This window comes from Solea senegalensis, linkage group LG7 (assembly GCF_019176455.1).
Source record: "Solea senegalensis isolate Sse05_10M linkage group LG7, IFAPA_SoseM_1, whole genome shotgun sequence".
In the NCBI taxonomy this organism is placed as follows: Eukaryota; Metazoa; Chordata; class Actinopteri; order Pleuronectiformes; family Soleidae; genus Solea; species Solea senegalensis.
In genome coordinates, this window is record NC_058027.1 from 25,489,938 (window position 1) to 25,514,575 (window position 24,638).

Sequence of the window (24,638 nt, forward strand, 5' to 3'; positions counted from 1 at the left end):
TGATGTAAAATGACACAATTCCTCTATGGACTTTGGTGAGGGGAGTGACCTAAGCTTAGGTGAGCCTGTTAAATGGTTGAAATCTATTTTACCTGTTAATCTTGTGTCAATACCTCATACAACAAAAATCTGAAGGATACCTGAAATGAGTCCTTATTGGTTGATCAAAAATGTTAACTAATCCAATCACTTCAGAGACTGATCAAGAATAATGCGAAAGCAAAATTTCATTTCATTTTTTTATTCCATTGTGCTATAAAATCCCCTTCAGCTCCTACTTGGGATTTTTTTTTTTTTTTTTAATCCGCTGGCTTTTTTAAGACAAATGAAGAAAGTCTGAGACCGTATTGTTTGCGGACAACATGGGCTGCTACATCTCTGTCAGGGAGAAGGGCAGTCCATCAAAAATATATCCCCACCCTCAAGGCAAATGAGAAATAAATCGTGTCTTAAACGCTTAAGTTGCTGCAATAATGAAATCCTAAATGCCACTGGAGGCTGATATTTCACCGGTCTTTACTCACCGTCTTCCCTAATGGTTGACAGGTGAGTCTGAGTGACCGTCACACTTGTATTCGGTACCATGGACTATGTGAGGTGAGGCCTGTCACATGTGGCTGATGCTGTGAGAGACGTGCATCATTTTATTTGTATTTATTCATCAAATCTCTCATTGAGATTAAGATCTCTTTTCAAACACAGTTGTATAACAAAAAGCAACAGAAGCCAATTTTGAACATTATTGAACATTCCTAAAACAAAATTCATCTCACTGGAGCTGACTTTTCCTCTGTCATGAAAATGCAGTTGATATTGTTTTTTTTTTTTGAGGGGGCACTATTTTTTTTTAATATATTTTTTTGTAGACATTTTAGATCTCTTGGAAAATGATGTTGATATGAAAAGGTGTTTGATTATCAGAATATTTCCATTTCCACCTTTTTGTAATTTGTCTTAATATGAGCTACGCAGACGTTGATATGTGCTCTCGGTGCCTCTCAGGCGAGGTTGCATGAGTTAACTGTCAAACATTCCCTCAATGCGTTTTTCTTTATTTTTTCTTATTAAGTGAAAAAAAGTAACACCAGACAGACAGATGGACAGATGGACGTCTCTGTCCAGCCCCTCCCTGACGGGGGAGAGCCTGTGAAATGACGGTGTCACACACAGCAGCACTTTGTTGTCACTTTTGGAGTGAAGGGCGTAAAAGAGTCTTGTTCTGTCACGCCGGCTGTCTTTTCTGCTGACATTTAGATTGACCATGTGTTCTGGATATTTATAGTCAGAGAGGCGAGTCATTGAAGCGCGGGCTCTTTACATTTTTGTCTTGCATCATTTTACTAAAATTGAAAATCGAGTTTTACGGCCCGCTGTCAAGAAGTTTATGTTTTTCTTCAATGTGTTTTCACTGCGAGTACAACAACTAAAATAAAGATGGATTTGAGTGAATTTTTTGGGGGATATTAGTTTATAAGGTGAAAATGAGTAGATTTTGTCATCTTGTGGGCTGCTTATTTCTTACCACAGACAAAGTGATTATATACTATCACAAATGTGATAGAATCTTGCTTTAAATGCATGTTTAAACACATTTCATCCACGTTTTTTGTCTTTATTCTCTCTCAGGTTCTGATTACAATCTACTGGTTGGGCCGCAAAGCTCAGCTCGACTCCTCCTATAGTGGTCCTCAGCTGAACTTCAAGGCCTTTGAGGGACTGTTAGGGTTGGCTTTGTCCAAGGTGAGCTGCCCCTCTAGGTTATTTTTACAGTTTGTAATATATATTTATTTTATTTTTTTTACGATATTAACCCTGCATTTCAAAATCCAGTCCCTGGACGAGGGCAGTAGCGTTTTAATAAAAGACGACTGGCACCTGGAGAGGGAGGAGCCCCAGCGCGTGAGACCGAGCTACAGGAGACAGAACTCTGTGGACGATGACGCCATGGACTCCCACGCACGCCAGACAAACAGTGAAGGTATTTGTTATTAACATTAACACTATTTAAAAGTTTGTGGTGCACAAACTTCCAAAACAGAAATCCCCTTCTGTTAGGTAGATTAACTCGATTATGAAAGTAGTTGACGATTGATTTAGTAATCGAATAATTGTTTCAGCTCCGTTTACCTTTATTTTTAAGTCTGTGCTGGACCATGGTGGTGTGTTATATAGCTCACATAGTCTGCGTAGTGGCGGATTAGTGGTAAGTTAGTAAGGTCACCTGTTAGAATCCCAGTTTCTGTGTGGCGTTTGCACGTTCTCCTGATTTGCGCGCGGGTTTTCTCCGGGCTCTCTGGATTAACTGGACTCTCTAAAGAAGTGTCAAAGTGTCGCTCGTCTCCATATGTTTGTCCTGCGATGAACTGGCTTCCTGTCCAGACCTGCCTTTTGCCCCATGTCAGCTGGGATTGGCGCCAGCTTACCCCCGCGACCCTCATGTAGATGTTAAAGCTGTAGACACTGAATGAATGAAAGTCCATCTTATACCTTTTAGGTCTTCAGAAAAGTACAGGTAGTTACAGCCTTCAGTTCCCGGACTTATTCCTATTGTCAGTAGCTCGGGTCTGTACTGAACTAGGGGGAAAAAGGCATTTAGATATTTAGATAGAACCTACAAAAGTGAAGGATCTGCTCTCATTTAACACTTTCAAAATGTTCTTAAATGACTTGGAGGCAGAAACATCTGGCTGTAGGTGTTTTTGCTTGATTGCACTTTATGTATTCTGCATGTTGTATGGTTGAATAGTTGTAACCTTGTCATGGCCAGGACACTCTGTTGCATAAGAGATTTTTAATCCCAATGAGTTTTACTCCTGGTTAAATAAAAAAAAATAAAAAAACTTTTCTAAAGGCCTTGTGTCTGCTGTGGAAGAAATACGTTTTTAAAAAGAAATGTCCTCATCAGAAAATCATGAATTATAATAACCCTTTTTTTCCCTCTTATTCCATTTGCCCTCATGTTACACTGGATCATTTTATTTCTCTCCAGAAGCTGCTGATTCTCCCTTTTCATTTTTTGCATTTTTCTGCACTTGGTCATGCCGGGTGTCGGTGCGCGTCAATGATAGATTGTGTTAAGTTCCACACCATGATGGAAAAAAAGCTCTGTGTGTGACAGGAGAGGGTGAAATATTTGGCACAAAACTCCCTAAAGGCTGAGCTGTGCGAAGACTCGCTCATCCACACTAAAGGTTTCTCTGTTCTGTCATTTATTCTAATCTGAAGTTGTACTTTTTGCGCTTTTGTTTCTTTGCGGCTCATTTTTCCATGCGTCTGTGCAGGTTGTGGGAGTGATGCGGAAGCTGAGCAGGTCTTCAGAATGGCGTCGTTCCATCAGAACAAAGGCCACGTCCCGGCGCCGCTGCTGCGAAGAAAACAAGCACAAGTAGAGAATGGAAGGGGCTGCACCAGTCCCATCGCCAGGTACTGTAAATATGATGGCTACTGCACAGAGAAAGTTCACACGCGAGTTCTAATTTACTCACATATATGTATAACAAATGTGTAGCAACTGGATTATTAGTTGCTCTGATTCAATGTTTTTTTTTGGATAACTATGATCTGGATGAGTGAGAATCTTCACAGCCATTGAAATGTAAAATGTAGTTGTTTTATTTAAACATCTCATGACTTATATATGATTAAATTGAAATAATCTAGGCACACTGCACATAAACACTGACAATATTCCTGATTTTGGAGCTTATTAACCTCAAATTTCTTTCTTGATCTTGTGACATTACAACTTTTTTTTTTATTTAACTCTATTTTTATATTTTTAGACGTAACCTCATCTACAGATGAATCATGTCTGGGGTTTTTGAAACCCAAATGGCCTCTACAGAGTCAGTTTCTCTTCGCCACACACTCTTTTTTTTAGTCACCATAGTAACACAGATGACTGTGTTTGGCTGGGTAACAAACGTCAGGGGGTCAGTTTGATCAGCAGCTTTCTGCATCCACGGGGAAGCAGCACTTCATCTGTCCAAACAGCCTGTCATCTTTCTGCGGTCGAGACAAGTGCCCGACAAAAGTCCAGTAACTTTTTAGAGAAGTACGTGACAGTTAACTTTTAAGATGCATTGCTTTTGTCTTGAATGATTGTGAATCGATGGAAGTTAAGAAAATGTCCAGTATGTGGAGTCTACTTGGCTTCGTTCAGTTGCGCCGATGCCCATGGAGTGGTCTCAGATTTAAAGGAATACTTCGCCGATTAGCATTTCTGAATGTGTGTCAATGTAATGTCAGAATGTAAACCGTGTCCGCTATCTTTGCTAACAATTGAGTTAACGGGACCAAGTGTCACTGGTAGGCACGTGACTAAGACAAGAATGATAGATATTTCTCCACTCTCAAAAATACTACCCCTGTCCTAGTGAAGTATTCATTTAAATGCATGTTAATTATAGGACTTACAAAAGAAGAGAACTAGCCGTGCAATTTAATTCATTAATTCATTTATCTGTATCTATACAGATCTATCCATAATTAACTGGTCTATAGCCACAGGCAACAGTGTATATGTATATATAAGTATATGTATGTATGTATATATATATGTATATGTGTGTGTGTGTATGTATGTGTGTGTATATATATATATATATATATATATATGTGTATATATATATATGTGTGTGTATATATATATATGTGTATATATATGTGTGTATATATATATATGTGTATATATGTGTGTGTATATATATATATGTATATGTGTGTGTGTATATATGTATATATATATGTATGTATGTGTGTGTGTATATATATATATACAGTATATATATATATATATATATATATATATATATATATATATATATATATATATATATATATATATATATATATATATATATAGATATATATATATATAGATATTTGTGTATGTGTGTATATATGTATATATGTATGTGTAAATCTTCAAATCATGAGGTACGAGGTGATTTGCATCCCATATAATATGCTGTGGGGTCAGGTAGACAGAAAGCTATTATCTTCATATTCCTCCACACTACATTTCTACTCCACAGCTCCGAAATTACACGAACCCTGTGTCACCCCATCCTTTCTCCTCAAAAGAATTTGTGAATTTGCATAAACCGTGAATGAATCATCAGTCACACTTCTGCCTTTTGTAAATTATGAATCAGCTTCGAGATGTTTGTGATGGTTCTTCGCGTTATTATTCCACCCAAAGTGATGCCTCTGTGATCATCACCGTCAGCTGTGAGTAAACACAGATGTTGGATATACCACTCTTTACTGCAGCGGAGAAGATTTGCCCGTCTCTCTTCGGCTCCGCCTCGCTCCGCCTGCCGAGTGCGTCTTTGATGAAGAGCTTCTCCAGTGGGCTCTCTGCGACGAAGACTCGGAAGAAGACGACGCCGAGGCTGACCCCGTCCTCGATGACTTGTATCACCGCCGGGTGTGGCAGACTCTTCATCAAACGTCCTCTAATCCAAACCATGACCGTTTCTTACCCCAATATTGGACACCCGAGGAAGAGACCCGCGTGCGGACAATCTACCTGGGCTCCCAGAAAAGACCCTGGTATCGTAAAATGCTCGGCTTGAGGTCCGTTCTCTGCTTTTACCGCTGTCTGATGCTCGGCAGTGCTAACGTAGCAAGTGTGAAAGCAAACTAATGCCGAACTAATGTCAGGCTACACAATCTTTTCAGATCACCCAACCAATCATCATGATGTACGTGATGACTGACAGTAAGGAAGAGGGGCGTGTCCACGGTGGCCGAGCTAGATAAAACTGTCTGAAAATGTTATTCAGACAGTGAGATGTTATGAGATGGGGAGCAGCAGCGACATTTAATTTTTCATTCTGGACAGTTTATATCCTTTTATAGGAGCAGAATATTTGCACTGTATTTTTTAAAAGGCCAGCACAAAAAAATGTGTGAACAGGAAAGTTGTTCAAAAGATGTAAAATGATTACATCAGACCATATAAAGTGGATGTAGTCTTCTGCTTTGCTGGCTGAAGACAACCTAGAAAATGATGTACATTTTGTTCCCATTTTAGTCTTGCCTGTGCAGCAACAAGGGCCTTTCTGCATGACGTTCTCCCCGTGTGTGCGTGGGTTTTCTCCGGTTTCCTCCCAATGTCCATAAACGTGCAGTTCTGGGGGATTAGGCATATCGGACACTCTAAATGCATCATAGCTGCGAGTGTGAGAGTGAATAGTTGTCTGTACCCCGCCTTTCGCCCTATGTCTGTCCAGCTGAGATTGGCACAGCGTCCCCTGCAGCCCTCATGTGGAGGATAAAGTAGTAGAAGATTAGAGCTGCAACTAACGGTTATTTTCATAATCGATTATCGATTAATCTGTCGATTATTTTCTCGATTAATCGATTGGTGTTCAGAATATCAGAAAACCTTAAAAAATGTTGATCGGTTTTTGTCAAACCTGAATGATGATTTCTTTGTTATCCAGAGCAAAGAAATGAAGAAAATACTCACATTTAAGAAGCTTAAACAATCCGAAAATATTGTTTTAATCATGAAAAAAGCTTCAAACCGATTATTCAATTATCAAGATAGTTGTAAATTAATTTAATAATCGATTAATCGTTTCAGCTCACCAGTGTGGACACCAGTGTGATTGACAGCTGGTGTTATCTAATAGTTGGCTGTAAATCCTTAACATGGCGTCAGCCAAATTGGGAATCTGAAGGCTTCAAAACAGGAATCCATTACTGTTTGCCACTTTCTTCACACCGATATCTAGATTAGGAAATAATTAAGTTCGAGAAAGCAGTATAAACGGTGTGTATAATACACAAACAACACCAAATGTATCACTCTTTGTTCGTGTATGATTGAGCATGATCTCTTCTTGGACAATGTTGCCAAGATGACGTTGAAGGCAAAAATCAAACATGCCAGACTTTGTTAGGAGGTAATGAGGTGTCCCTGATGTGACGGTGGTTCAAGTATGACATATTACATGATTGGATGAAAAGATTGGATTTCAGGGTGACCAAGTACTGAATCCTACATTTAATGGCTCGGGATACAATCATAGTTATGAAGTCTGACCTCGGCATAATACAAGACACAGCAGGAGCTGTTTTTGCCATTTTGCTTATTGTCCAAGTGGACATTACTTGGCTGATTTGAACACTTTTGCAGTAATATGACTCTTGACACTTTTTGAGTTTGACACCAAAATAACCTACTTTGGACAGGTTATATATACAGCTTATCTGCACAGCACCAAGCAAACTAAACCTTAGTTTGTGCGATTAAAAAGGATTAGCTCGTGCTGTGCTACTGACACGGAATGATGACAGACTAAAACTTTAATATTTTTGCTTCTTTTTTTGGTTTCCAAACCCCGTACCACCTTGACTTTTGAAAATGGTTCTTGTTCTCATTTTGTCTTCCTTTTCTTTGACCGTAGCCGAAAAGCTTTGAGATCTTCTGAGGAGAAGTTTGACTTCTCTGCAGCATCTGGAGATAGAGGCACAAACGCCATCAGAGAGCCTTGCCATTCAACCTGATCATTCCCTCACCCCTCCTCTCTCCTGAAGATCCATACTCCGTGCACTCATAACACCAAACACTACACATGATGCACAGTGCAAGCTCTACTCTACTCATGATCTCATTGTGTGCCACAGTGGCAATTTGCACCTTTTTTTTCACTGGGAAAACAGTATCCTATCAGACACACATTTGCATAATTTAATGCAAATCTTGCTTGTTTATCAACCATGTTTTTGTCTTCTTGTTAGGCAAATTATATGTGCTTTGAATTTTTTGCTCTTTTGGGTTATTTTCCTAAGCACCGCATGTTGTCATTATCTGGCGTTTTACTCCGGCACCTTTTTATAGTGCTGATGACTCTGTGACGGCGTCATGCAGAGTGACTCATTAGCCCATAATGACTCATGGTACCGTATGATAGCCATAACAGAATCCTGTTATTTATAAACGCTGCTCGTGCCGGGCATGTTTTTCCCAGTCACCCACCTGTGCTATGATATGATGCTGTGGAATAATAAAAGTCACAGAAACGGACGAACATATTCTGCACTATTTCAATTTTGTCAACATGTTCTTCAGTGTGTGTGTGTGTGTGTTTAGTCATATTTGTTTGTGGCTCTTTAATCTTCTGTAAATATAGTTGGTCTTATATTTTAGTAATCCTCACATTCATCATTTCAGACTATGCCAGTAAACTCTGCTTTTGTGTTAAGTTTATTTTGGATCGGTAGTTCTGGTCTGTGCGTCTTCATGTCTGTTTCTTTGGTTCTGTAGAGTGTATGAAAACCAAGTCAGGCCTGAGAGACCAGTTCAGGTCAACCCTGGCTGGATTTGGTGAGTCCAACCATTTTTTGAGAAGGTGTCAGTGGCTGCTCTGGTCTTTTTCTACTTTGCTTGTCCTTCGCCTGTGTCTTGGCTTTGGTTTGTTTTCAGCTTGGCTACAAAGGAAATTACGCCGCAAACATCGCCTTTGCTTGTTAATGATGGAGCATTTGGTTCGCTTTCTGCTAATTGTCTGGGCAGAAACTTGCCGGAGGACTTCCCGACAAAACTTAGACGATTGATTGTGATCACAACTTTGGTTTTTCCTCAAATCAAATTTGTATAAATAGGTTTTCGATATTCCACCCACTAAATGTTGCGGTAAGTTATTGGAATGACAAGTCTGACATCCTCTGTTGCCCACAGCAGTGGAGTCAAAGCTGTTGTTATCTCGACAGCAGCATCTGTTGCCGTTTATACTGCTGCGCTGTTTGACTTGCTTGGTACACTGCCGCTCACACTTGATTAAGGATTCTGTTGTTTGAATGCAGAATGTGTCGTGCCGCTGCAGTTAATACCGTTGCCGCTCATGTATTGTGTGCGTATAGTAACTAGTTGACACATTCCTCACGCTTGCTCTGCTACAAGGCGCTCTAAAGTGACGGCGGCATTGTTTTTAGATTCTGTATCCATTATTCATTTCCATGTTCTGTTTCTTTGTGTGGCTTTTAAACAGGAGCAAATCACTCAGCGACATCCCGATGGTTTACCCCGTGCGGAAACTTCCTAAAGACAACGGCACTGGCGATGTGGAGCAGGACGCTAACGCGGCAAGAGAGTGGAATAAAGAGAACACGCAGAAGAGCAATGTTACTGCCAAGGACAGTGAGGCTCAGTGGCAGGATGTAAGTCAAGAGTCAAACTCATAACATTCTTTTAAATGTCCAGTGTGTTAGAATTAGTGACATCTAATAGTCCGACTGCTGGTTGTAACTTACTAAAAGGACTTCTCCACTCACCATCCCCTTTCCCAAGTGCATCAAAAAAGATTGTGGCCTTTGCATAAAATCAAATGTCATTCTTTGAGTTGTAAGCTTCAACTTTAAAATGCAAAACACACACTGTCAGGACTGCCGTGGAAACATTGCAGCCTCTGTAAAGCAAGGCCCTTGCCTAAGTTACATTATAAATATCTTGTTTAAAGGCGATGAACACTAAACTTTTTATTTAAAAGCTATCGAACTTATACAAACAAACTTATATGTAATAAACCCGTGTGTAATTTAATTTACTTACACTTGGCATCTTTAGGGCCAAAAATGGCCGAGCCATATAAATCAGCGAAAAATTGACTTACTTTTCACCTTAGATTAATTCATTTTTTTCAAACTTACATAAGTCCTGATCATTAAAAGAGAAATATTTGCAGTGTTTTCGGAAAAAAGTTTGTTACACTGCCACTTGCTGGAACATAAGGATGATTAAATTTATGCCAAACAATGAAAGAACCGCAGAATGGAAGTATAATGACATGGATTAAACATTTATAATGGGTTTAAAAAAAATGCCTTATATTGCAGTTGTATATGAACAACAAACACAAGTTTTATTGGTTTTTGTTTCAGGACTTCACAAAGTGGAAGAATCGTCGCACGAGCTTCAAGTCTGACCTCCGCAGGAAGTCACAAGACAGAGAGCACGTCATTAGCCAGATGACCAATGCGGCCGTGACCAACTTTGCCAAGACTGACTCATTAAAGAGGTACGGCCCTGCTTATACTTTCAGAGCCTTTATGCATGAAAAGCTACGTTGAAGTCCTGTAACATGACCCCACCCCCTCACACCCCCACCTCCACCGTTTTCTGCATCCTTTATTACATTGGCCCCTCTTCTCTTACATACCAATTCCTCAGAGACCAGCAGTCGCCACGGAAGAATAACACCTGCCCCCCGTCTTCACTCCGCCCTACGTCAAAATCACCAAGCTCTGTTCTGCGACCTCACACTCGAGCTCTGCTGGCCCGCAGCTACGCCACTGAGGCGCCATTCTCCCCCACGGCTTCAACTGTTCCCTATAATTCAACCCACACACAGGTAAATGTAACCCTTTGGAAGTAATGAGTGTATTACGTACTATTTCACTGCAGAAATTGTTGACTTATTTCTCCCCAGGGATCGTCACTTGGGGCCATGCCTGCTTCTGATGCGATCATCTTGGGGGAGGACGCCCACTATTCCTCCTTGGCCTCAGGCCTCATAAATTCAGCAGTTACCACTCCTTCCCCTGACTACCCTTTTAGCTCACAGACTCAAGTCAAAGTCCAGGGTAGCGCGGCTCCTTTCTTGCCCACACCTGAACTGGCTCGGCCCGAAACTGTTTTTTCAAGCCAAATTTCCACCCTGGTCATGACGTTGAATCACAAGGAAATTCCACTCTGCCATCATCCAATATCTTCCGTCATTTGTCCTGACACAGTTAATCAGACAGCAGCTGTTACGCCAGTGGATATGTCCCACCAGAACCCCAAGTCCCAGGAAGAGGAGAGCCACAAGAAAACTTGGGAACCATTTGTGGGGAAAGATAAAGGCGACCAGGCGGCAGGAGTCCACAAGTACTTGTCCAGAGCTGGGACGTGGTCAGGCTCAGCCAGTCTGCCCCGTGGATTCCGACGGTCTGAGGGCTCGTCGCGTCTCTCGTCTGCGATCACAGCCAGACCCTATGGAACAAAGCCGTCAAGGGTGTCGTCACTGCCGAGAGTGTGCACTGTGAGTGAACGGTCTACACCATGACATCTGAACTTGTTAAATGAGTCCTCATGTGTTAAATTTACATTAACATAAGGCATCCAGATTATGGATTTGGAGGCAGAGTGTCTGATGTGCTTACATGCACCATTCATTCAAATCCAATGAGTTTTTGATGATATTTTCTTTTCTTTTCTTTTTTTACAGTTTTGCCCATTGAAAATGGGAAGATTATTCCCAACATTTTGGACCAGGGCATACCACCTAAAAAAAACCCAACTCATTTGAGTTCAAAATATACAGCCTAGAAGCGTGACTGTCTGAAGTTACCGCATAAATCCAGCAGAGGGTGCTGTGGGCACAGCTGGGCTTTAGATCCACTTTGTGAAGGTTGAGAACATAACCAAGATAAACCAAATCAAGGGAAAGCCCTGAAAAGGATCAGTAGTTTGTCTTAAGCTGGGGGACACACTGCAAGATTGAGAAGTGTGTAGTGTGTCCCCAGCTTCTCTGGATGTTTAGCTCTCAGGAACCAGCCACATAGATTTTATCTAGTTGTTTTCATCAAGCGACATGATTCAGTAAGTGAAGAGGGTCAAAAAGCCCAAATATTGGTGATAGTGTGCAGAATCAACAGTTGTTATCCTCGCAAGATACGAGTGTACTGACACGGTGTGAAAACCGAGTGGCCTTGGTGGAGGATTGTTGAGTGCTTTCTCTAGTTGGTACAATAAAAGCATCTCCTGTTTTGTGTGAGTGGGCACATGCTGCATGTGCTAAACGTCAGTGAGCTTGTGTTACCTTTGCTTTCTTGGGTCTCCCACCTCATTAATAATAGAAATGCTGCCGCAGCATATGCAACAGTGTCAACTCACTTACAGGCTCACACATCTTTATTTCCATTAATGCCCGGTGTTTGCTGGACATCAAATAGCAAGCTGTTTTGAATGGTATCTCTCTGTATTGTCCCTTTCTCGTCGTCTCCAGGTGGATGACAACTGTGGTTTGCTGTTGAATTGTGACAACGGAGAATCTCTTCCTTCACCCACCAAATCTTTGCTGAAAAGGCAGTCTGCCGCGAGTCATCTGAGGAGTCAGTACGAGGCTTGGATCCGAGAGAAGAAAGACAACCAGACGAAGCAGAATGGCAAGCAGCAGGAGGAGGAGGAGAATAAAGTGGCCGCTCTCTCCAGCCAGGCCTTCAACACCAACAGAGATGACCATCATTCCTCCATCCAAACCCAGCCACGACCGCAACCCAATTCAAACTTCAAGTCAAACCATCACTACAAAAGCTCAGCTCTGCCTTCTACAAAGGTATTATTTGTTGTCGGTATTCATTTCAGTACACAGCTTGCTGTGTGTATATTAATGCACTGTCAACATTGTAATCTTTATCTCTTGGATGAGGGTTTGTTACCTCCACCAGTGTTGTGTTTTCATTGGAATGGGTTTGTCCTGTTGGCAACATCCTTGCTTACAGAAAGAGCTTACCAATTAATGATATCACAAATCATTATTTTTACTTATTTTAACCATAAAAGAGCCAGAAAATGATCTTGTAAGAAAGTGCTTTTGCCCATTTTGAAAAAAACAAAATGTTTTATTTAGAAAGAATACTGTAGTTTTGTCTCAATGTCCAAAACATTTAAACTAAGTACAGGTATTTTTCCAACTCTCGCTGATTCACGGACTTCCTGCAACAGTGAGAGTGAAATTACCGTAATAACCACACGTTGCTTTTGACGTGCAACTTCTCAGCTTTAAGAAACTGTTGGAATTTTCTGAACGAGGACACGAGGGATAGGCCAAGGTGGAGGCAGATGATTCACTGTGGTAACCACTAGAGGGAGGAGCAAAAAAGAAGCAGACAATAATCAGTGTGCTACATCAACTGGTCATGAGTAAATGATGTAGAGGAGAAAGGCCCATCTAGAGTTTTCCCAAAAAATGCAACCACCCATTATGTATTTGTAACATCTGTAATTAAAATAAAATGACTTACTTAGAGCTGCAATGAACCATTATTTTCATAATGGATTAATCTGTTGATTATTTTCACGATTAATCGATTAATCCATAAAAATACCTTGATCAGTGTTTGTCAAACCTGGTTATTGATGATGTTCTCGAATGAAGCTGAAACAAAGTTTTAGTGGTGACGAAAAGTTGGCGATTCATTTAGTGATCGATAAATAATAGATTAACCGAGTAATTGTTTCAGCTCTAGACTTCTCACTTTAATATTTTGCCATTTCTGTAACAGCAAAAATTATTTTGAATGAGAAAACCAGCATTTGTAAGATTTCAATAAATTGATGAATAAATCACTACTTAATTTTAGGCCTTTTATTTGAAAATGCTTACACATAACTGAAAAAAAAATTAATGAAAGGAATTTTATACAGCAATAAAAAAAGAAAACAACTCCTGTAACCTAAATCTGGATCCTGACCCAGTCTCCAGGCATGATTGTAGTAGACGAGGTGTGTGTCTCTTACTATATTTGTGTAGCACGACTCTAACGTCTCTGATTTCCCCCAGGAAGAGCATGACATTGGATCGTAGGGTGTCACCTTTACCTGTGTGTTTCAGGTGGATCACAGTAACATGAGGGTGAGCCTCACACTCAAACCCCACAGCAGACCAGACTTTGGTCTTCAAACTCACTGGGACTCCGCAGGCGTGAGAGTAAAATCTGTTCAACCCGGTAAGACATTTTTCTTATATATTTAACTCTCTACTGCTACATGAATAATAAATCGACGTCGGGCTGAAATAGTGTGGTGATTAGGTCGCTGGATGTCGTAGAAACACGAACAGAGTCGGCGACGGACGGCGATAACGTGGGTGCATTGTGCTCGTGTAACTGTCGTGAGTCTGCACTTACAACAGCGGCAACGCGCAAACCTGACAGTTCACATTTACAGAATAGAGATATGTATAATGTTAGTGGGTCAAGCGCTCGAGTCGAAATGATCGCGCGGCGGAGAAAGGACGGGAAATGTGCAAAAAAAATGATAGACCTTTTATTGTCCAAACTGCTCATAATAATCACATACACCAGAGGAGAAATGATAATTTGGGTAGTTTTCACCTCCCGCACACACTCTAGATGCGTCATGTGTGATTTAAAACTCGGCCATAAATGTTTAATCAGATGTGAGAGAGGTGTCACTTAACTCGCTGCTGTGCAGTTTTGCTTTACTGGCCTACTTTTCAGCAGCCTCGTCTCTCAGTTTGTGCCGAGCGTATATTTCCTGAAGCCTGTCCCTCTGTAACGTTCCTGTCCATGCTCTTATCTTGTTTTTCTTCTTCTTTTTCTCCCCCCCCTCCCTCTCCCCTCCTCAGGCAGTCCAGCAGAGCTCTGCCAGCTGTGTGTGGACGATGAGATCGTGGCGGTCGATGGCGCGGCGGTGGCACTCCTGAACTACGACCAGTGGAAGGATAAAATGACATCTGCCCTGCAGAGCGGCAGTCTAACGATGGACATACGACGCTATGGCAACAAGGGTAATATAATGAGCGTGAAGAAAGAAAGGGCAGAGGGGTAGTGTCTTTTGCCACCACCTTGAAATAATTTTTGTCGTCTTCAATGGCTGCTTGTTGTCGTTAGATTGGAGCAGCACTGAGGGGAGTCATCACGCCCAGCCAGGCCACGGCCGGGTGACCCTCAATCTGACCGCGGCGGCACCTGTGCTGAGAGGTTGTGCCGATCACCATGCCAACAGCGCCGCCTCCACAGACCCCGCAGTCGCCCAAGCGTTGAAATTCAACGGGCAGGCGGACAATGTAAGCCATATTTTTGCACAGTTTAAGCCAGGAAGTGATGTCGTCGGGTGAATCTCAGTTTTCTCTCACCTGCCCACAGGTTGTACAAGATACAGTCATGGATGGAGGGCTTGTAGACAACCACAGGAAGACGACCAGAAGTAAAGGTAATAGCGGACGTCAGAAAAGTGGCAAACATCTGCTGTAGGAGTAACTCCTCGCATACTGTATTTGCTTAACGGACTCTCTCATCCTTCCCCGCTGCATGTAGATTATAGTAAAATTGTTATGAAAAATCAGGAAAGGAGGGCAGAGTTTTTCAAACATGAAGGTAAAAATTTACACTTTTCCTTGCGCAATAGCTCTGGTGGCTTCTGCTTGGCTTGGTTAAATGGTTTAAAGTTCCATTCTTTAAGGATTAATGACATCTTATGGTGAGACTGCAGGTTATAATATGTGTAGTACTCCCTCCCCTCTTTCCCACACATGTCATTCTTTGTTTGCATTATGACAGGGCCCTTGCCTCACATATAATAATAAATAAAATAACAATGATAATAAAAGGCTTATTTAAAGGCTACAACAACAAATGATTCTATTTTAAAGCGATTATTCACACGAGCTTCTGGCCAGAACACCCTCCTAATGTTACACACTGAACCTGCATAGTGACTGAATGGCATCTGTGGGCGTGTACGTGAATTGTACTTCAAAAACTTTTAGAACTGCTCCGGTTAGAAACGGTTCGACAGCGCGGCTACAGTGTAATCCTTGGGGGGGAACTCTGACTTTCTTCCTTATGTCCTCGACGAGTGCCTCGACATTGCGTAAACGTGGGCAACAATCTGGCAACAGACGACTCGCAATGTGGCGATCGACTTCTGCTCAAGACTCCTAAGAATTCCCAGGAGACGTAAAGAGTTGTTTCAGGAAGAGTTCGGAGCCTACTGAGAAATAATTCCAGCAGTGTCTCATCTCTGGCTCTCACTTTGTCTTCCTGCAACAACTCTCGAGTCCCTGTGACCATTCAAAGTGAGAGTTGAGTCCTTGCTAATTCTGACCCTTACAATAGCAATTTGAGGCATTTAATGGTGAAAACAAGCACTTTTATTGCACGTAATGAAGAACGTATCACTCTGTAGCCGTTGCTGCTGCGTTGTGGCTGTCGGCCAAACCAATCTACTGGACCAGGTCTGGTAGTAATTCAAGTCTTTGTAGGTACTTCTCAGTTACACATACCCCCATAATAATACTTAAAGCATATTTATCTGACTCAGTTTTAATTAGTAACTTCCTTATTCTTATGCACAGTGACTTACCGATGCTGTAATGCTGTCCTTTTGTGGTTTTTATTTAATCAGACGTGTGGCTTCTCTCTTCAGGCTCTGCAGGCTTCAGCTCATGGGTTTACTTGTGTGGTAAATGGTTTTTCCACTGCGTGCCGTGCACTTCTTTAACTGTACTTGGTAGTCTGTGACAACGGCCCGCTCAAATTCTTGCCGGCACGGTCGCGTTTGTCCCGTGACATTTTGCGGTGCTTGTGTTTTGGTTTCACTTCATCGACTAGTTTTCTGAAAGTCCCTGCTTTTGATTTCACCTCCTTCAGCGCGTGTGTGTGTGTGTGTGTGTGTGTGTGTGTGTGTGTGCGTGCGTGCATGCCCTTGAGCCAAGATGCTTAACTGCTTTCCGATGCTGTGTCAACAGTCTGTGAATCTGCGAGAGAATAAATCCAGATTTTACAGAAGAATGCTGCAGATTGGTCCGGGATCAGTAGGATTTACAAAGTCTGGGGGAACTTTTTTCACGTGTCACCCCTGTGAGGGGAAATAAAAGCAGAGATTTATTATGCATTTAAAAAAAACAGCACTTTAGCACTCTCTGCTAAAGTGTCCCCAGCCTTTGTATGTGACCTTTTGTGATATTAATCCCAATCAGCTTGTGTCATGTTTGTCTTTTTCCTCACACAGGAGGCTCAGAGTCTGCAATATCTGATGTAAGTTACCATAATGCCTCATCTATGCATGTTCAAACACAAGCTATGTCTGTGTGCGTGTGTGTGTACTTGTATTAGGACATTTTTCCGGCATAAACACTGACCTTGTCGGGACCAGCAGTCCTCATCGAGACACAAACTTGGACCTAATGAGGCAGAACCTCATTTCTGAGGAGTTTAGGGCTCAAGATGTGAATTGTGGTTAGGTTAAGGTTAGGGTTAGGTATTTACTGGTTATGGATAAGGCTGTCCAAATCAGTGTAACCAGGTAAAGTGCACAGTTTTGGAGCTCTGCGTGTGTGTGTGTGTGTGCATCCTCAGCTTCAGGTGCCATCCCTCAGCCCCGCCTCATCCAGCTCGTTGTGGGACCGCGAGGAGGAACGACGGCGTCAGGAGAAGTGGCAGGAAGAGCAGGAGCGCCTCCTACAGGTGCAGTCTCGACACAGCGCCCTCACACTGAGGAGTTTTATTCCCCCTATTCATCTAAATAACCCCACGTTCCTCTCAGGAGCAATACCAGCGAGATCAGGAGAGGCTTGAAGCCGAGTGGCAGCGGGCACAGCGAGATGCAGGGGGGGACGCGTGCAGACAGTCACAGGTAAAGTTTTATATTGATTTAATTTATATAGCACATTTCATGCAAAGATATGTGCCCACAATCAAATAAAAACATGCAATGAAAGAAAAAATTGTTATTATTAGATATTTAAAGCCATATTAAAAAGATACGTTTTAAGTTTCACCAGAGCTCTTGAATAAGAGGGGAATAAATTATTTAAAATCTTATAAATGAGGAAAGTTTTTTTGGCAGACTGGTAAAACGAAATCTCAATAATCTAGACGCCGTCTAAATAATGCGTGTAGAAGTAATTTATGGATCACTCTGAGTTAAAAGTTGACATAACACGTTTCAAAGTAATTATATCAGATATTGGGTTCATAAATTTAGCCCAGAAAGCACGTTTTATTGCTCCCCAAGAATGAGGTTTTCATTAATCAGAGTCTTGGTTCCTAATTTCCCTAATAATGGAGTCCCAGTGGAACCAATGCTGGTTGTTTTTAACACATGAACATAGTTTATTTTCTCTAAAACAAAAAAAATGGCAAAACACTGGTCTGGACAAGCAGCAAGGTACAGCGACACTCATGAATGAGATGCAATTAAGAAACAACATCTCAGTACAAACGGATAAATAATCCAAACAATTCAGATAACAACAAGGTCGCGATCACAGTTTTAGTTGAAGGCGAACTAAAGGACAATACCCGCGAGCACCAAAGTCACCGTGGAATTAGGGAAGTGAAGATTATGGTGTCCAAATTTCCATAAACCGTCCCTCTGAAGCATGAAAGCAGACGGGTCAGGTGTTTGGGGGGAGGGGGCATTCCGTGATTATCCAGAATCCAGGCTCGGGATAGCCCGGGAGCAAACGGAGGCCATCCGTATGCAAAGCAGTACCAAATATTTTTCTCATATCTTATAAAATGTCCAGTAGGCTTGTATAGGTACCTGCTAAGATTTTACATTGTGGTTTATGTTAATGGAGAGCTGCAAACGGTGCCAAATTTTAAGTGTGTGTGTGTATTTGAAGCAGAACAGCGGTTCCGTCGGCACACACCTGCAGGTGAACACACAGACTCACAAAGCCAGCGAGAAAAAACAGCCGACACCTGACAGAGATGAGCCGAAAGAAGACGCGGGATCCAAACCCATGAGTGACGTTCATGCACGTGGACGTCAGAGTGACAAGAACACGGAACATGACTGGTAAAGTAAAGAACATAAAAGTGTAAAAACACTTTCTGCAAATCCTTTGACGTGTTATTCATTTATTTATTTATTTATTTATTTTAACTGCTGAGTGTGCTGTGCTTCCTGCTGCATGTGCTGGGCTTTTAATGCTGCTCACGTTTTTACCTCAGGGCTGTGGATTCTTGTGGCTTTGCTCAGCTGTCTCCTGCGCACAGGTCAGAACAAAATGAGCTCCATTTCCCCTTATTTTCTTTTTTCTTTTAAAAAGCTGCCTTGAAGGCGACGTCTGCTTGCGAACCAGTTGAGTTTAGTTTTGTAGAATAATGTGGATTTTGTCTGTCTGTATTTCTTAGGGCAAAGTCTCTGTCCACCTCAGCATTAGCCGGCTGCCACAAACAGAAAAGAGGTTTGTGTCTCTGTCACTGTGCTCTGTGGATGGACCGGGATCTGAACCTACGCTAACCTACTGTGATGGTTGCAGGTGATCAGAGGAAAACCAAAGCGGCACAGTCGCTGTCTAAGGTGGAGCTGGAAAGGCAGCAGATCTTGGAGGAGATGAAGAAAAGGACCCAGCTCCTCACCGACAACAGCTGGATACGTCAGCGCAGCGGCAGCTTCTACAAGGAGCCGGTCGGTGTCGGGGCTCCGCTGAAGAGGTGCGATCTTTTTGTCGCTTCGGTGAAGTGATGGTGCTTTCAATCTGCATCAGAAGTCAGAACTAGAGGTGGCGTCACCTCAGAGTTTGAGCGTGTTTAGTTAGTTAGAATAAAACAAACATAATATTTCGGGTTAGCTGTTGTCTAGCCATTTTGGAATCCTGTGTCACAGTTTTGTCTGACTTTTTGAGCCGGAAAGCTGACGTGAGGGGGCGTCGCAGTTGAACTCTGTCTTAAACTTTCATTTACCAGTGGGAGTAATAATGGCGTCAGAGTGCCATTATTTGTTTTTCCTTTTCTTTGGACATATTGTCCTCTAAAGTGGCCGTAAACTCTGGGACCAGGCTGTTGAAAGCACTCAAAGTCACTCATTGCTTTTCCTTCAGTTCAGCCTTTCATATAACTGTGATGCATTAGTGCAGTAAAGTGCTACTGTATGGTCAGGCACATTCAGCCCTGCTCTCTCTGCCCCTGTCACATAAAGGTTAAAGCACATGGTTCCCAAGTCTCCTCGAGATCCTTTTTGAAAATCGCCCTAAATAGACATGGGGGTCATTGAAAATGCTTGAATTCTGTGCAAGAAAGCAATGAAGTTGATATTTAGGTAAATGTCTCCGTCCCTAGTTGTGCATGAACACCAGATTTTGTGTGTTAAGTATAGAATATATATTTAAAATAAAAACTTTCAACTCCAATAAATGGGAACCATGTGCAGTGAGATAAAATTACCGTAATAACCACATGTTGACTTTGACGTGCAACTTCTCAGCTTTAAAAAAAAAAACGTCCTTGAATTTGAAGGAATTGGTCCTGGAAAGTCCTTGAAAGGTCCTTAAATTTGATGTCAACCAAGGTGTGGTAGCCCTGAAACCAGCAGTGCAGTTACCTACAAAAACCTTCCTTATGAAAATGACATTTTATTTGCAAAAACAAATACTTTTGGTGCAAATTCGGTCAAAAAAAAAAAAAAACGGTGTTCATGTATCCTTCCCTGAGGAAGTCACCTGCCAAGTTTGAAGTCCGACGAGCAAAACTGCCGGACAGACGTTCCTCGTTCTTATAGAGCGATGTTTTGTCCACTATGATGTCTTCCTTCTCTTGCAGGTACGAGTCTCTGGACTTCCTGGATACTCTGCGCCAGTCCCCGGTCTCGGCAGCCACGTTCGGTCTCCCGCGTCCACACTCTGCGGCCGCGGGTTACTGCGCTCCGAGCAGGAACGCGTCCTCCCGCTACAGCACCGGAGGAATTTCCTCCCGGAAACATGCTGCATCCATGGACGTGCCTTATCACGGCAACAGGCGAGTAATTCATATAAAGCTCAGTGGTGGATGTCGAGATTAGATGCATTTCTTTTAGTCTTTATCGGTCTGACTGGAGGTGCTTGCTGGATTCAGTCTTGTGCCTCCTATCTGGGTACAGTGTCTGCCGCAGTGGTCACATTTTTCACATTAAGAGTCGAAATAGAGATGAAGAGAGAAATACCACAGGAGCCCAGGTTTAGAAAACATATGCTCATTAACATGGAGATGTCAAAGTCCACTGCTCCACATGTTACACACACACACACAGCAGTTATATTTATTAATAAACATAGAATGCATATTTACAGTAAGTTCAGATATTACTGTCTTACAGCATCTTTTAAAGATTATAGATTCTCTCCTGTGAACTTAAACATTAACCGAGAAACAAAACACAGGTCAAACCAAATAAACCATCAAGTCAGTTAATGCAAAGGACTGCAGTTCCCAGTCTTGGTCAGTGGGGTGCGCTGTGGTGCCTAAATAATGTCATTACTCGGACCAGAGGAGAGGAACAAACCTGTGTTTGCTCACACTTCATATTCTGCATCATATGTCTGTGTCAAGGTCAAAGTTCAAGATGCCATTGAAATCATTTTCCTCTAATTTGGTGACATTTGTAGCCACAGTTTGTTCTTGAGTACATGTTTTTGCTCGCACACTCCAGTGTCATAGAATGTGAAAGTGAGATTTTCTGCCTAGAATTTATTTTGATAATTTATTAACTATTATTTAAAAAAAAAAAAACTAAATTGATTAATAAAAGGTCTAATTTTTCTGCTTTTTTAAAGTGAATATGTTCTGGTTTCTTCCCACCATGTAACACAAAAATAAATCCCGAAAATATTTCTGTTTGTGGACAAAATAAGACATTATTAACCCCATTGCTTCCTAGAATAAGGAGCACTGCTCAGTGGCTGCCCACTGCTCCTAATTCTAGGAAGGTTCTCAGTAGAGGAATGGCTTTAATCCAGAGAAAGAATTTCCCTAAGGGAATGAATAAAGTATATAAAAATAAAGTAAATAAAAAAATAATTGAGGGATTAATTGATGATTGAAAAGTTGCAGCCCATTATCGATCTTTAACCAAGGTGGCTGTGCTTCTCCTTTTAATGGTGTCGTGATGGAACACCAGCTGCAGCTGTGTTACTTGTACTTTTTTAAAGTCCCTTTAATATTTTAAGTGAATTGCAATACTATACAACGTGTAGGCCCTTGAAAATCCTTGAATGAAAATATGATGTACCTTCTGTGCCACAATGGAAGTCTGTTGTTCTACGTGTTTCAGAGTTAGTTGTGCTTTTTCTCACTATGACACAACACAATTAACACAAGCGCTGGGAGCATCACATCAATTTTAAGTGTGGTAACGGTGAATAAAATTGACACTTGCTTTGGTTTTTGAGCCTGGAAAGAGCTCGACTTTGATGTTTTTAAGTCTTTTTGTCCTCGTTCCTCAGTGTGTGGTCCGCCTCCGACATCTCAGAAGAACGGAAACTGGAGCCCAGGTTTGACACGAGAAGCCCCACTGTGAGCTCTGCCGTGTCCCACTCCAGTGTGAGTATCAGTCCCGGTGAGACGACGGATGTCGTGTTTCTGTCTCTCACTCAGTTTTCTGTACATCGTTCCTGTCAATCATCTCTCTCTCTCAAAATCACGATACAATCTGTTGTATTGACATTTTTTTAGACACCTGTGTCGCCTCTGTGTGACCAACACGCTGTACTCCAGATTACAGAGTAAGCAGCCGGAAAACCTTTTGGAAACAAAGTGGAAACACCGTCCACACGGCCAAGCTGTAAAAGTCTGTGATTATGAAATCTTGACACTCTGAATCCACATAGTTCCTTTTTTATTTTGAGGAAACCTTTAGATTAATATATGAAATAAAGTGGTAGTGTTTTATTTTAATGGTTGTCGTATTATCTCTGTGTTATCTTTTGATCTTTCCCTAAAAGTGCATTAAATGTCTCAGTTATTTCATGTTTTGGTGGCACAGTTTAAATCTCGTACTGACGCACTCTGTTCTGTTGAAATCTCATCACCAAGAGCACAACTGGGGGGGGGAAAATCAATAGGTTATTTATGTATTTGTCACGTTAAAAAAATGGTTCTTAGCTGAAATATTTTTTCTAAATAAAGTGCACTGAACATTAGCTGCAGTATGCATTTGTTTGCTGTTCATTTATGCACCACATGATGGCGTCATTGGTCTCATGGTTAAATAAAGGAAGGTGTTGAGGTCCTAACATTAGAATAATGTGGAGACATTTGCGAAATGATGTGTTTGGAAACATTAAAACTGTGGTGGTGGTTGTGCAGCTTGAAAGATGCGTCGTTTGCATGTTTTACAACAATACTGGACAAAGAACACACGGTATTTTTGCCCTTTTTATTTTATCATCACCATCAAACTTTATTATACCAATGTGGGGAATTTGATTGTTGCCAGGCGGAGGACACGTCATAAAATAAATGAAGTACATAATACGACACGGTGAAAGACATGCAAATGCACGATGACTAAAAATGGAAATGTGGAATAAAATGACTCGTTAAAGACAAATTCATTAGAATAAAATGATAGAGTGAAGTTTATATAATGTATGAAAACTTCTCTGATTATAAAATTGGCCTGAATTCTCTGCAGTAAGAAACGGCAACAATAAAAAAACACCTTTAATAACAGTTTAAAGTGCTTTGGTTTTCTTTACAGGGTACAAATAATGAAATGCAATGACACAAAAGTAATACATGAAAATACTAGACCAGGAAAATGAAGTTTATGTAGTTTGATCATGTTTATTTCTGTTTAAAAAAGTATTTTGTCCAAATAGGAAAACAACTTCCCACTTTATTCTTTTTCCCGATGTATATACAGTATATACAATATATACAGTTTTGTCAAACAGAGCCTTCTTATCTTGAAATGGAACATTCCCACAGAGATATCACTTCATATATTAGTATCTGCAGTGGAGGTTTAAACTTTTCCTCTCAAATAAGGAAATCTGCTTTTTTACACGACTGTAAAGCTTTTTTTTTTTTGACATTCACATAAACACTATGTGCTTGTGAAGTCTCCATTTATAGTCATAAAATCAACGCCCGTGTCTCTCAAATCTCGTTGCCTTTTGATGAAATGAGCGTTTGTGAGAATCGTGTGTAGTGTAGCTTGTGTTTGTGGAGGTTTAATTGACAAAAGGGAAGAGAGAGACCTCCTCCTCTGACCTTTTGAAAATTGGGGAAGTGACATCCGAAGTTAAACAGGAGCTCGTGGTCGTCTGTTCAGCAATAGTAACGGTGACATGTGGAGGGGGGGAAAAGAAAAGTGACTATTGTGACTAAACAGTGTGACTGTGCAAATCACATTTCCTGTTTTAGCAACGCTGTAATGACCGTACATGGTCATTGTTTCTATTTATTGGAATACGAGCAACACGTGCAGCTATAGGTGAAAATGTTAAGTATTTAGTGAACAATAAGCGTGATCGTGGTTCTCAAGGGACGGTTGCCAAACAATGGGACTGTTGATGCCTGTTATTTTGGTGTAAACGTAAAAAAAAAACATTCCATCCTTTGGAAACATGGAAAAAAGTTGTTCAATTTTGAAATCTCTAATTATATCATTCAGAATTTGGACGGAAACTGCAAACAAACTCAAGATGTGTCTTTCGAACTCTTAAAATTCCTTTTTTTTTGCTATTCCGTCTGGAAAGCGTCATATTTCATAACATTACTGTGGAAGCCATTTTGTTATGAACGTTTTTAATTATTATGTTTAATAAGTATTTGTGCTTGAATTTTGTCCAAGAAAGAAGTTAAGTTGATATTTACGTGAATGTTTGACTTGTTTTGTTACAGCGCCACCTACTGTTCCATGCCCTGCGTTGACTGATGTACGTAGACTAAGCTCATGAGCTCAAGGACAATCACTTGTCCAAATGCAGATTGTGCTGCCGATCAATAACACGTTGCCCTCCCATCCTAAGCTGTGTCGGCACATTCGGTCTTTGAATTTGAGCAAATTGGTCCTGGAAAGTCTTTGAAAAGTCATTAAATTTGATGTCAACCAAGGTATGGGAAGCCTGATGACAACTAAACCCTATTCTAACTCCAAGTCTTAAACCTCAAAAAGTCCTTTTAAG

General features: G+C 41.2%; 1 protein-coding gene across 7 annotated transcripts in view; it reads left to right on the forward strand.

Annotated features, from left to right (window-relative positions):
• lmo7b (LIM domain 7b) overlaps positions 1 to 23,178 on the forward strand; it is a 36,500-nt gene extending 13,322 nt beyond the window's left edge. For 2 of the 7 annotated variants that reach the window (XM_044030258.1, XM_044030257.1), the window contains 24 exons: positions 1,627 to 1,740; positions 1,831 to 1,978; positions 3,282 to 3,423; positions 8,282 to 8,341; positions 9,006 to 9,174; positions 9,895 to 10,031; positions 10,184 to 10,364; positions 10,443 to 11,036; positions 12,003 to 12,332; positions 13,611 to 13,725; positions 14,367 to 14,528; positions 14,632 to 14,807; positions 14,887 to 14,953; positions 15,058 to 15,117; positions 16,754 to 16,779; positions 17,101 to 17,208; positions 17,288 to 17,377; positions 18,372 to 18,547; positions 18,703 to 18,747; positions 18,886 to 18,938; positions 19,014 to 19,188; positions 20,293 to 20,487; positions 21,951 to 22,047; positions 22,180 to 23,178. In XM_044030258.1, coding sequence (XP_043886193.1) covers positions 1,627 to 1,740; positions 1,831 to 1,978; positions 3,282 to 3,423; positions 8,282 to 8,341; positions 9,006 to 9,174; positions 9,895 to 10,031; positions 10,184 to 10,364; positions 10,443 to 11,036; positions 12,003 to 12,332; positions 13,611 to 13,725; positions 14,367 to 14,528; positions 14,632 to 14,807; positions 14,887 to 14,953; positions 15,058 to 15,117; positions 16,754 to 16,779; positions 17,101 to 17,208; positions 17,288 to 17,377; positions 18,372 to 18,547; positions 18,703 to 18,747; positions 18,886 to 18,938; positions 19,014 to 19,188; positions 20,293 to 20,487; positions 21,951 to 22,047; positions 22,180 to 22,233 — 3,474 coding nt within the window. In that variant the 3' untranslated portion in view covers positions 22,234 to 23,178. Of the gene's footprint in view, positions 1 to 1,626; positions 1,741 to 1,830; positions 1,979 to 3,281; positions 3,424 to 8,281; positions 8,342 to 9,005; positions 9,175 to 9,894; positions 10,032 to 10,183; positions 10,365 to 10,442; positions 11,037 to 12,002; positions 12,333 to 13,610; positions 13,726 to 14,366; positions 14,529 to 14,631; positions 14,808 to 14,886; positions 14,954 to 15,057; positions 15,118 to 16,753; positions 16,780 to 17,100; positions 17,209 to 17,287; positions 17,378 to 18,371; positions 18,553 to 18,702; positions 18,748 to 18,885; positions 18,939 to 19,013; positions 19,189 to 20,292; positions 20,488 to 21,950; positions 22,048 to 22,179 lie in introns of those variants that run through there. The other 5 variants (XM_044030259.1, XM_044030261.1, XM_044030262.1 and 2 more) reach the window with 5 other exon arrangements.
• Positions 23,179 to 24,638: the final 1,460 nt, after the last annotated feature.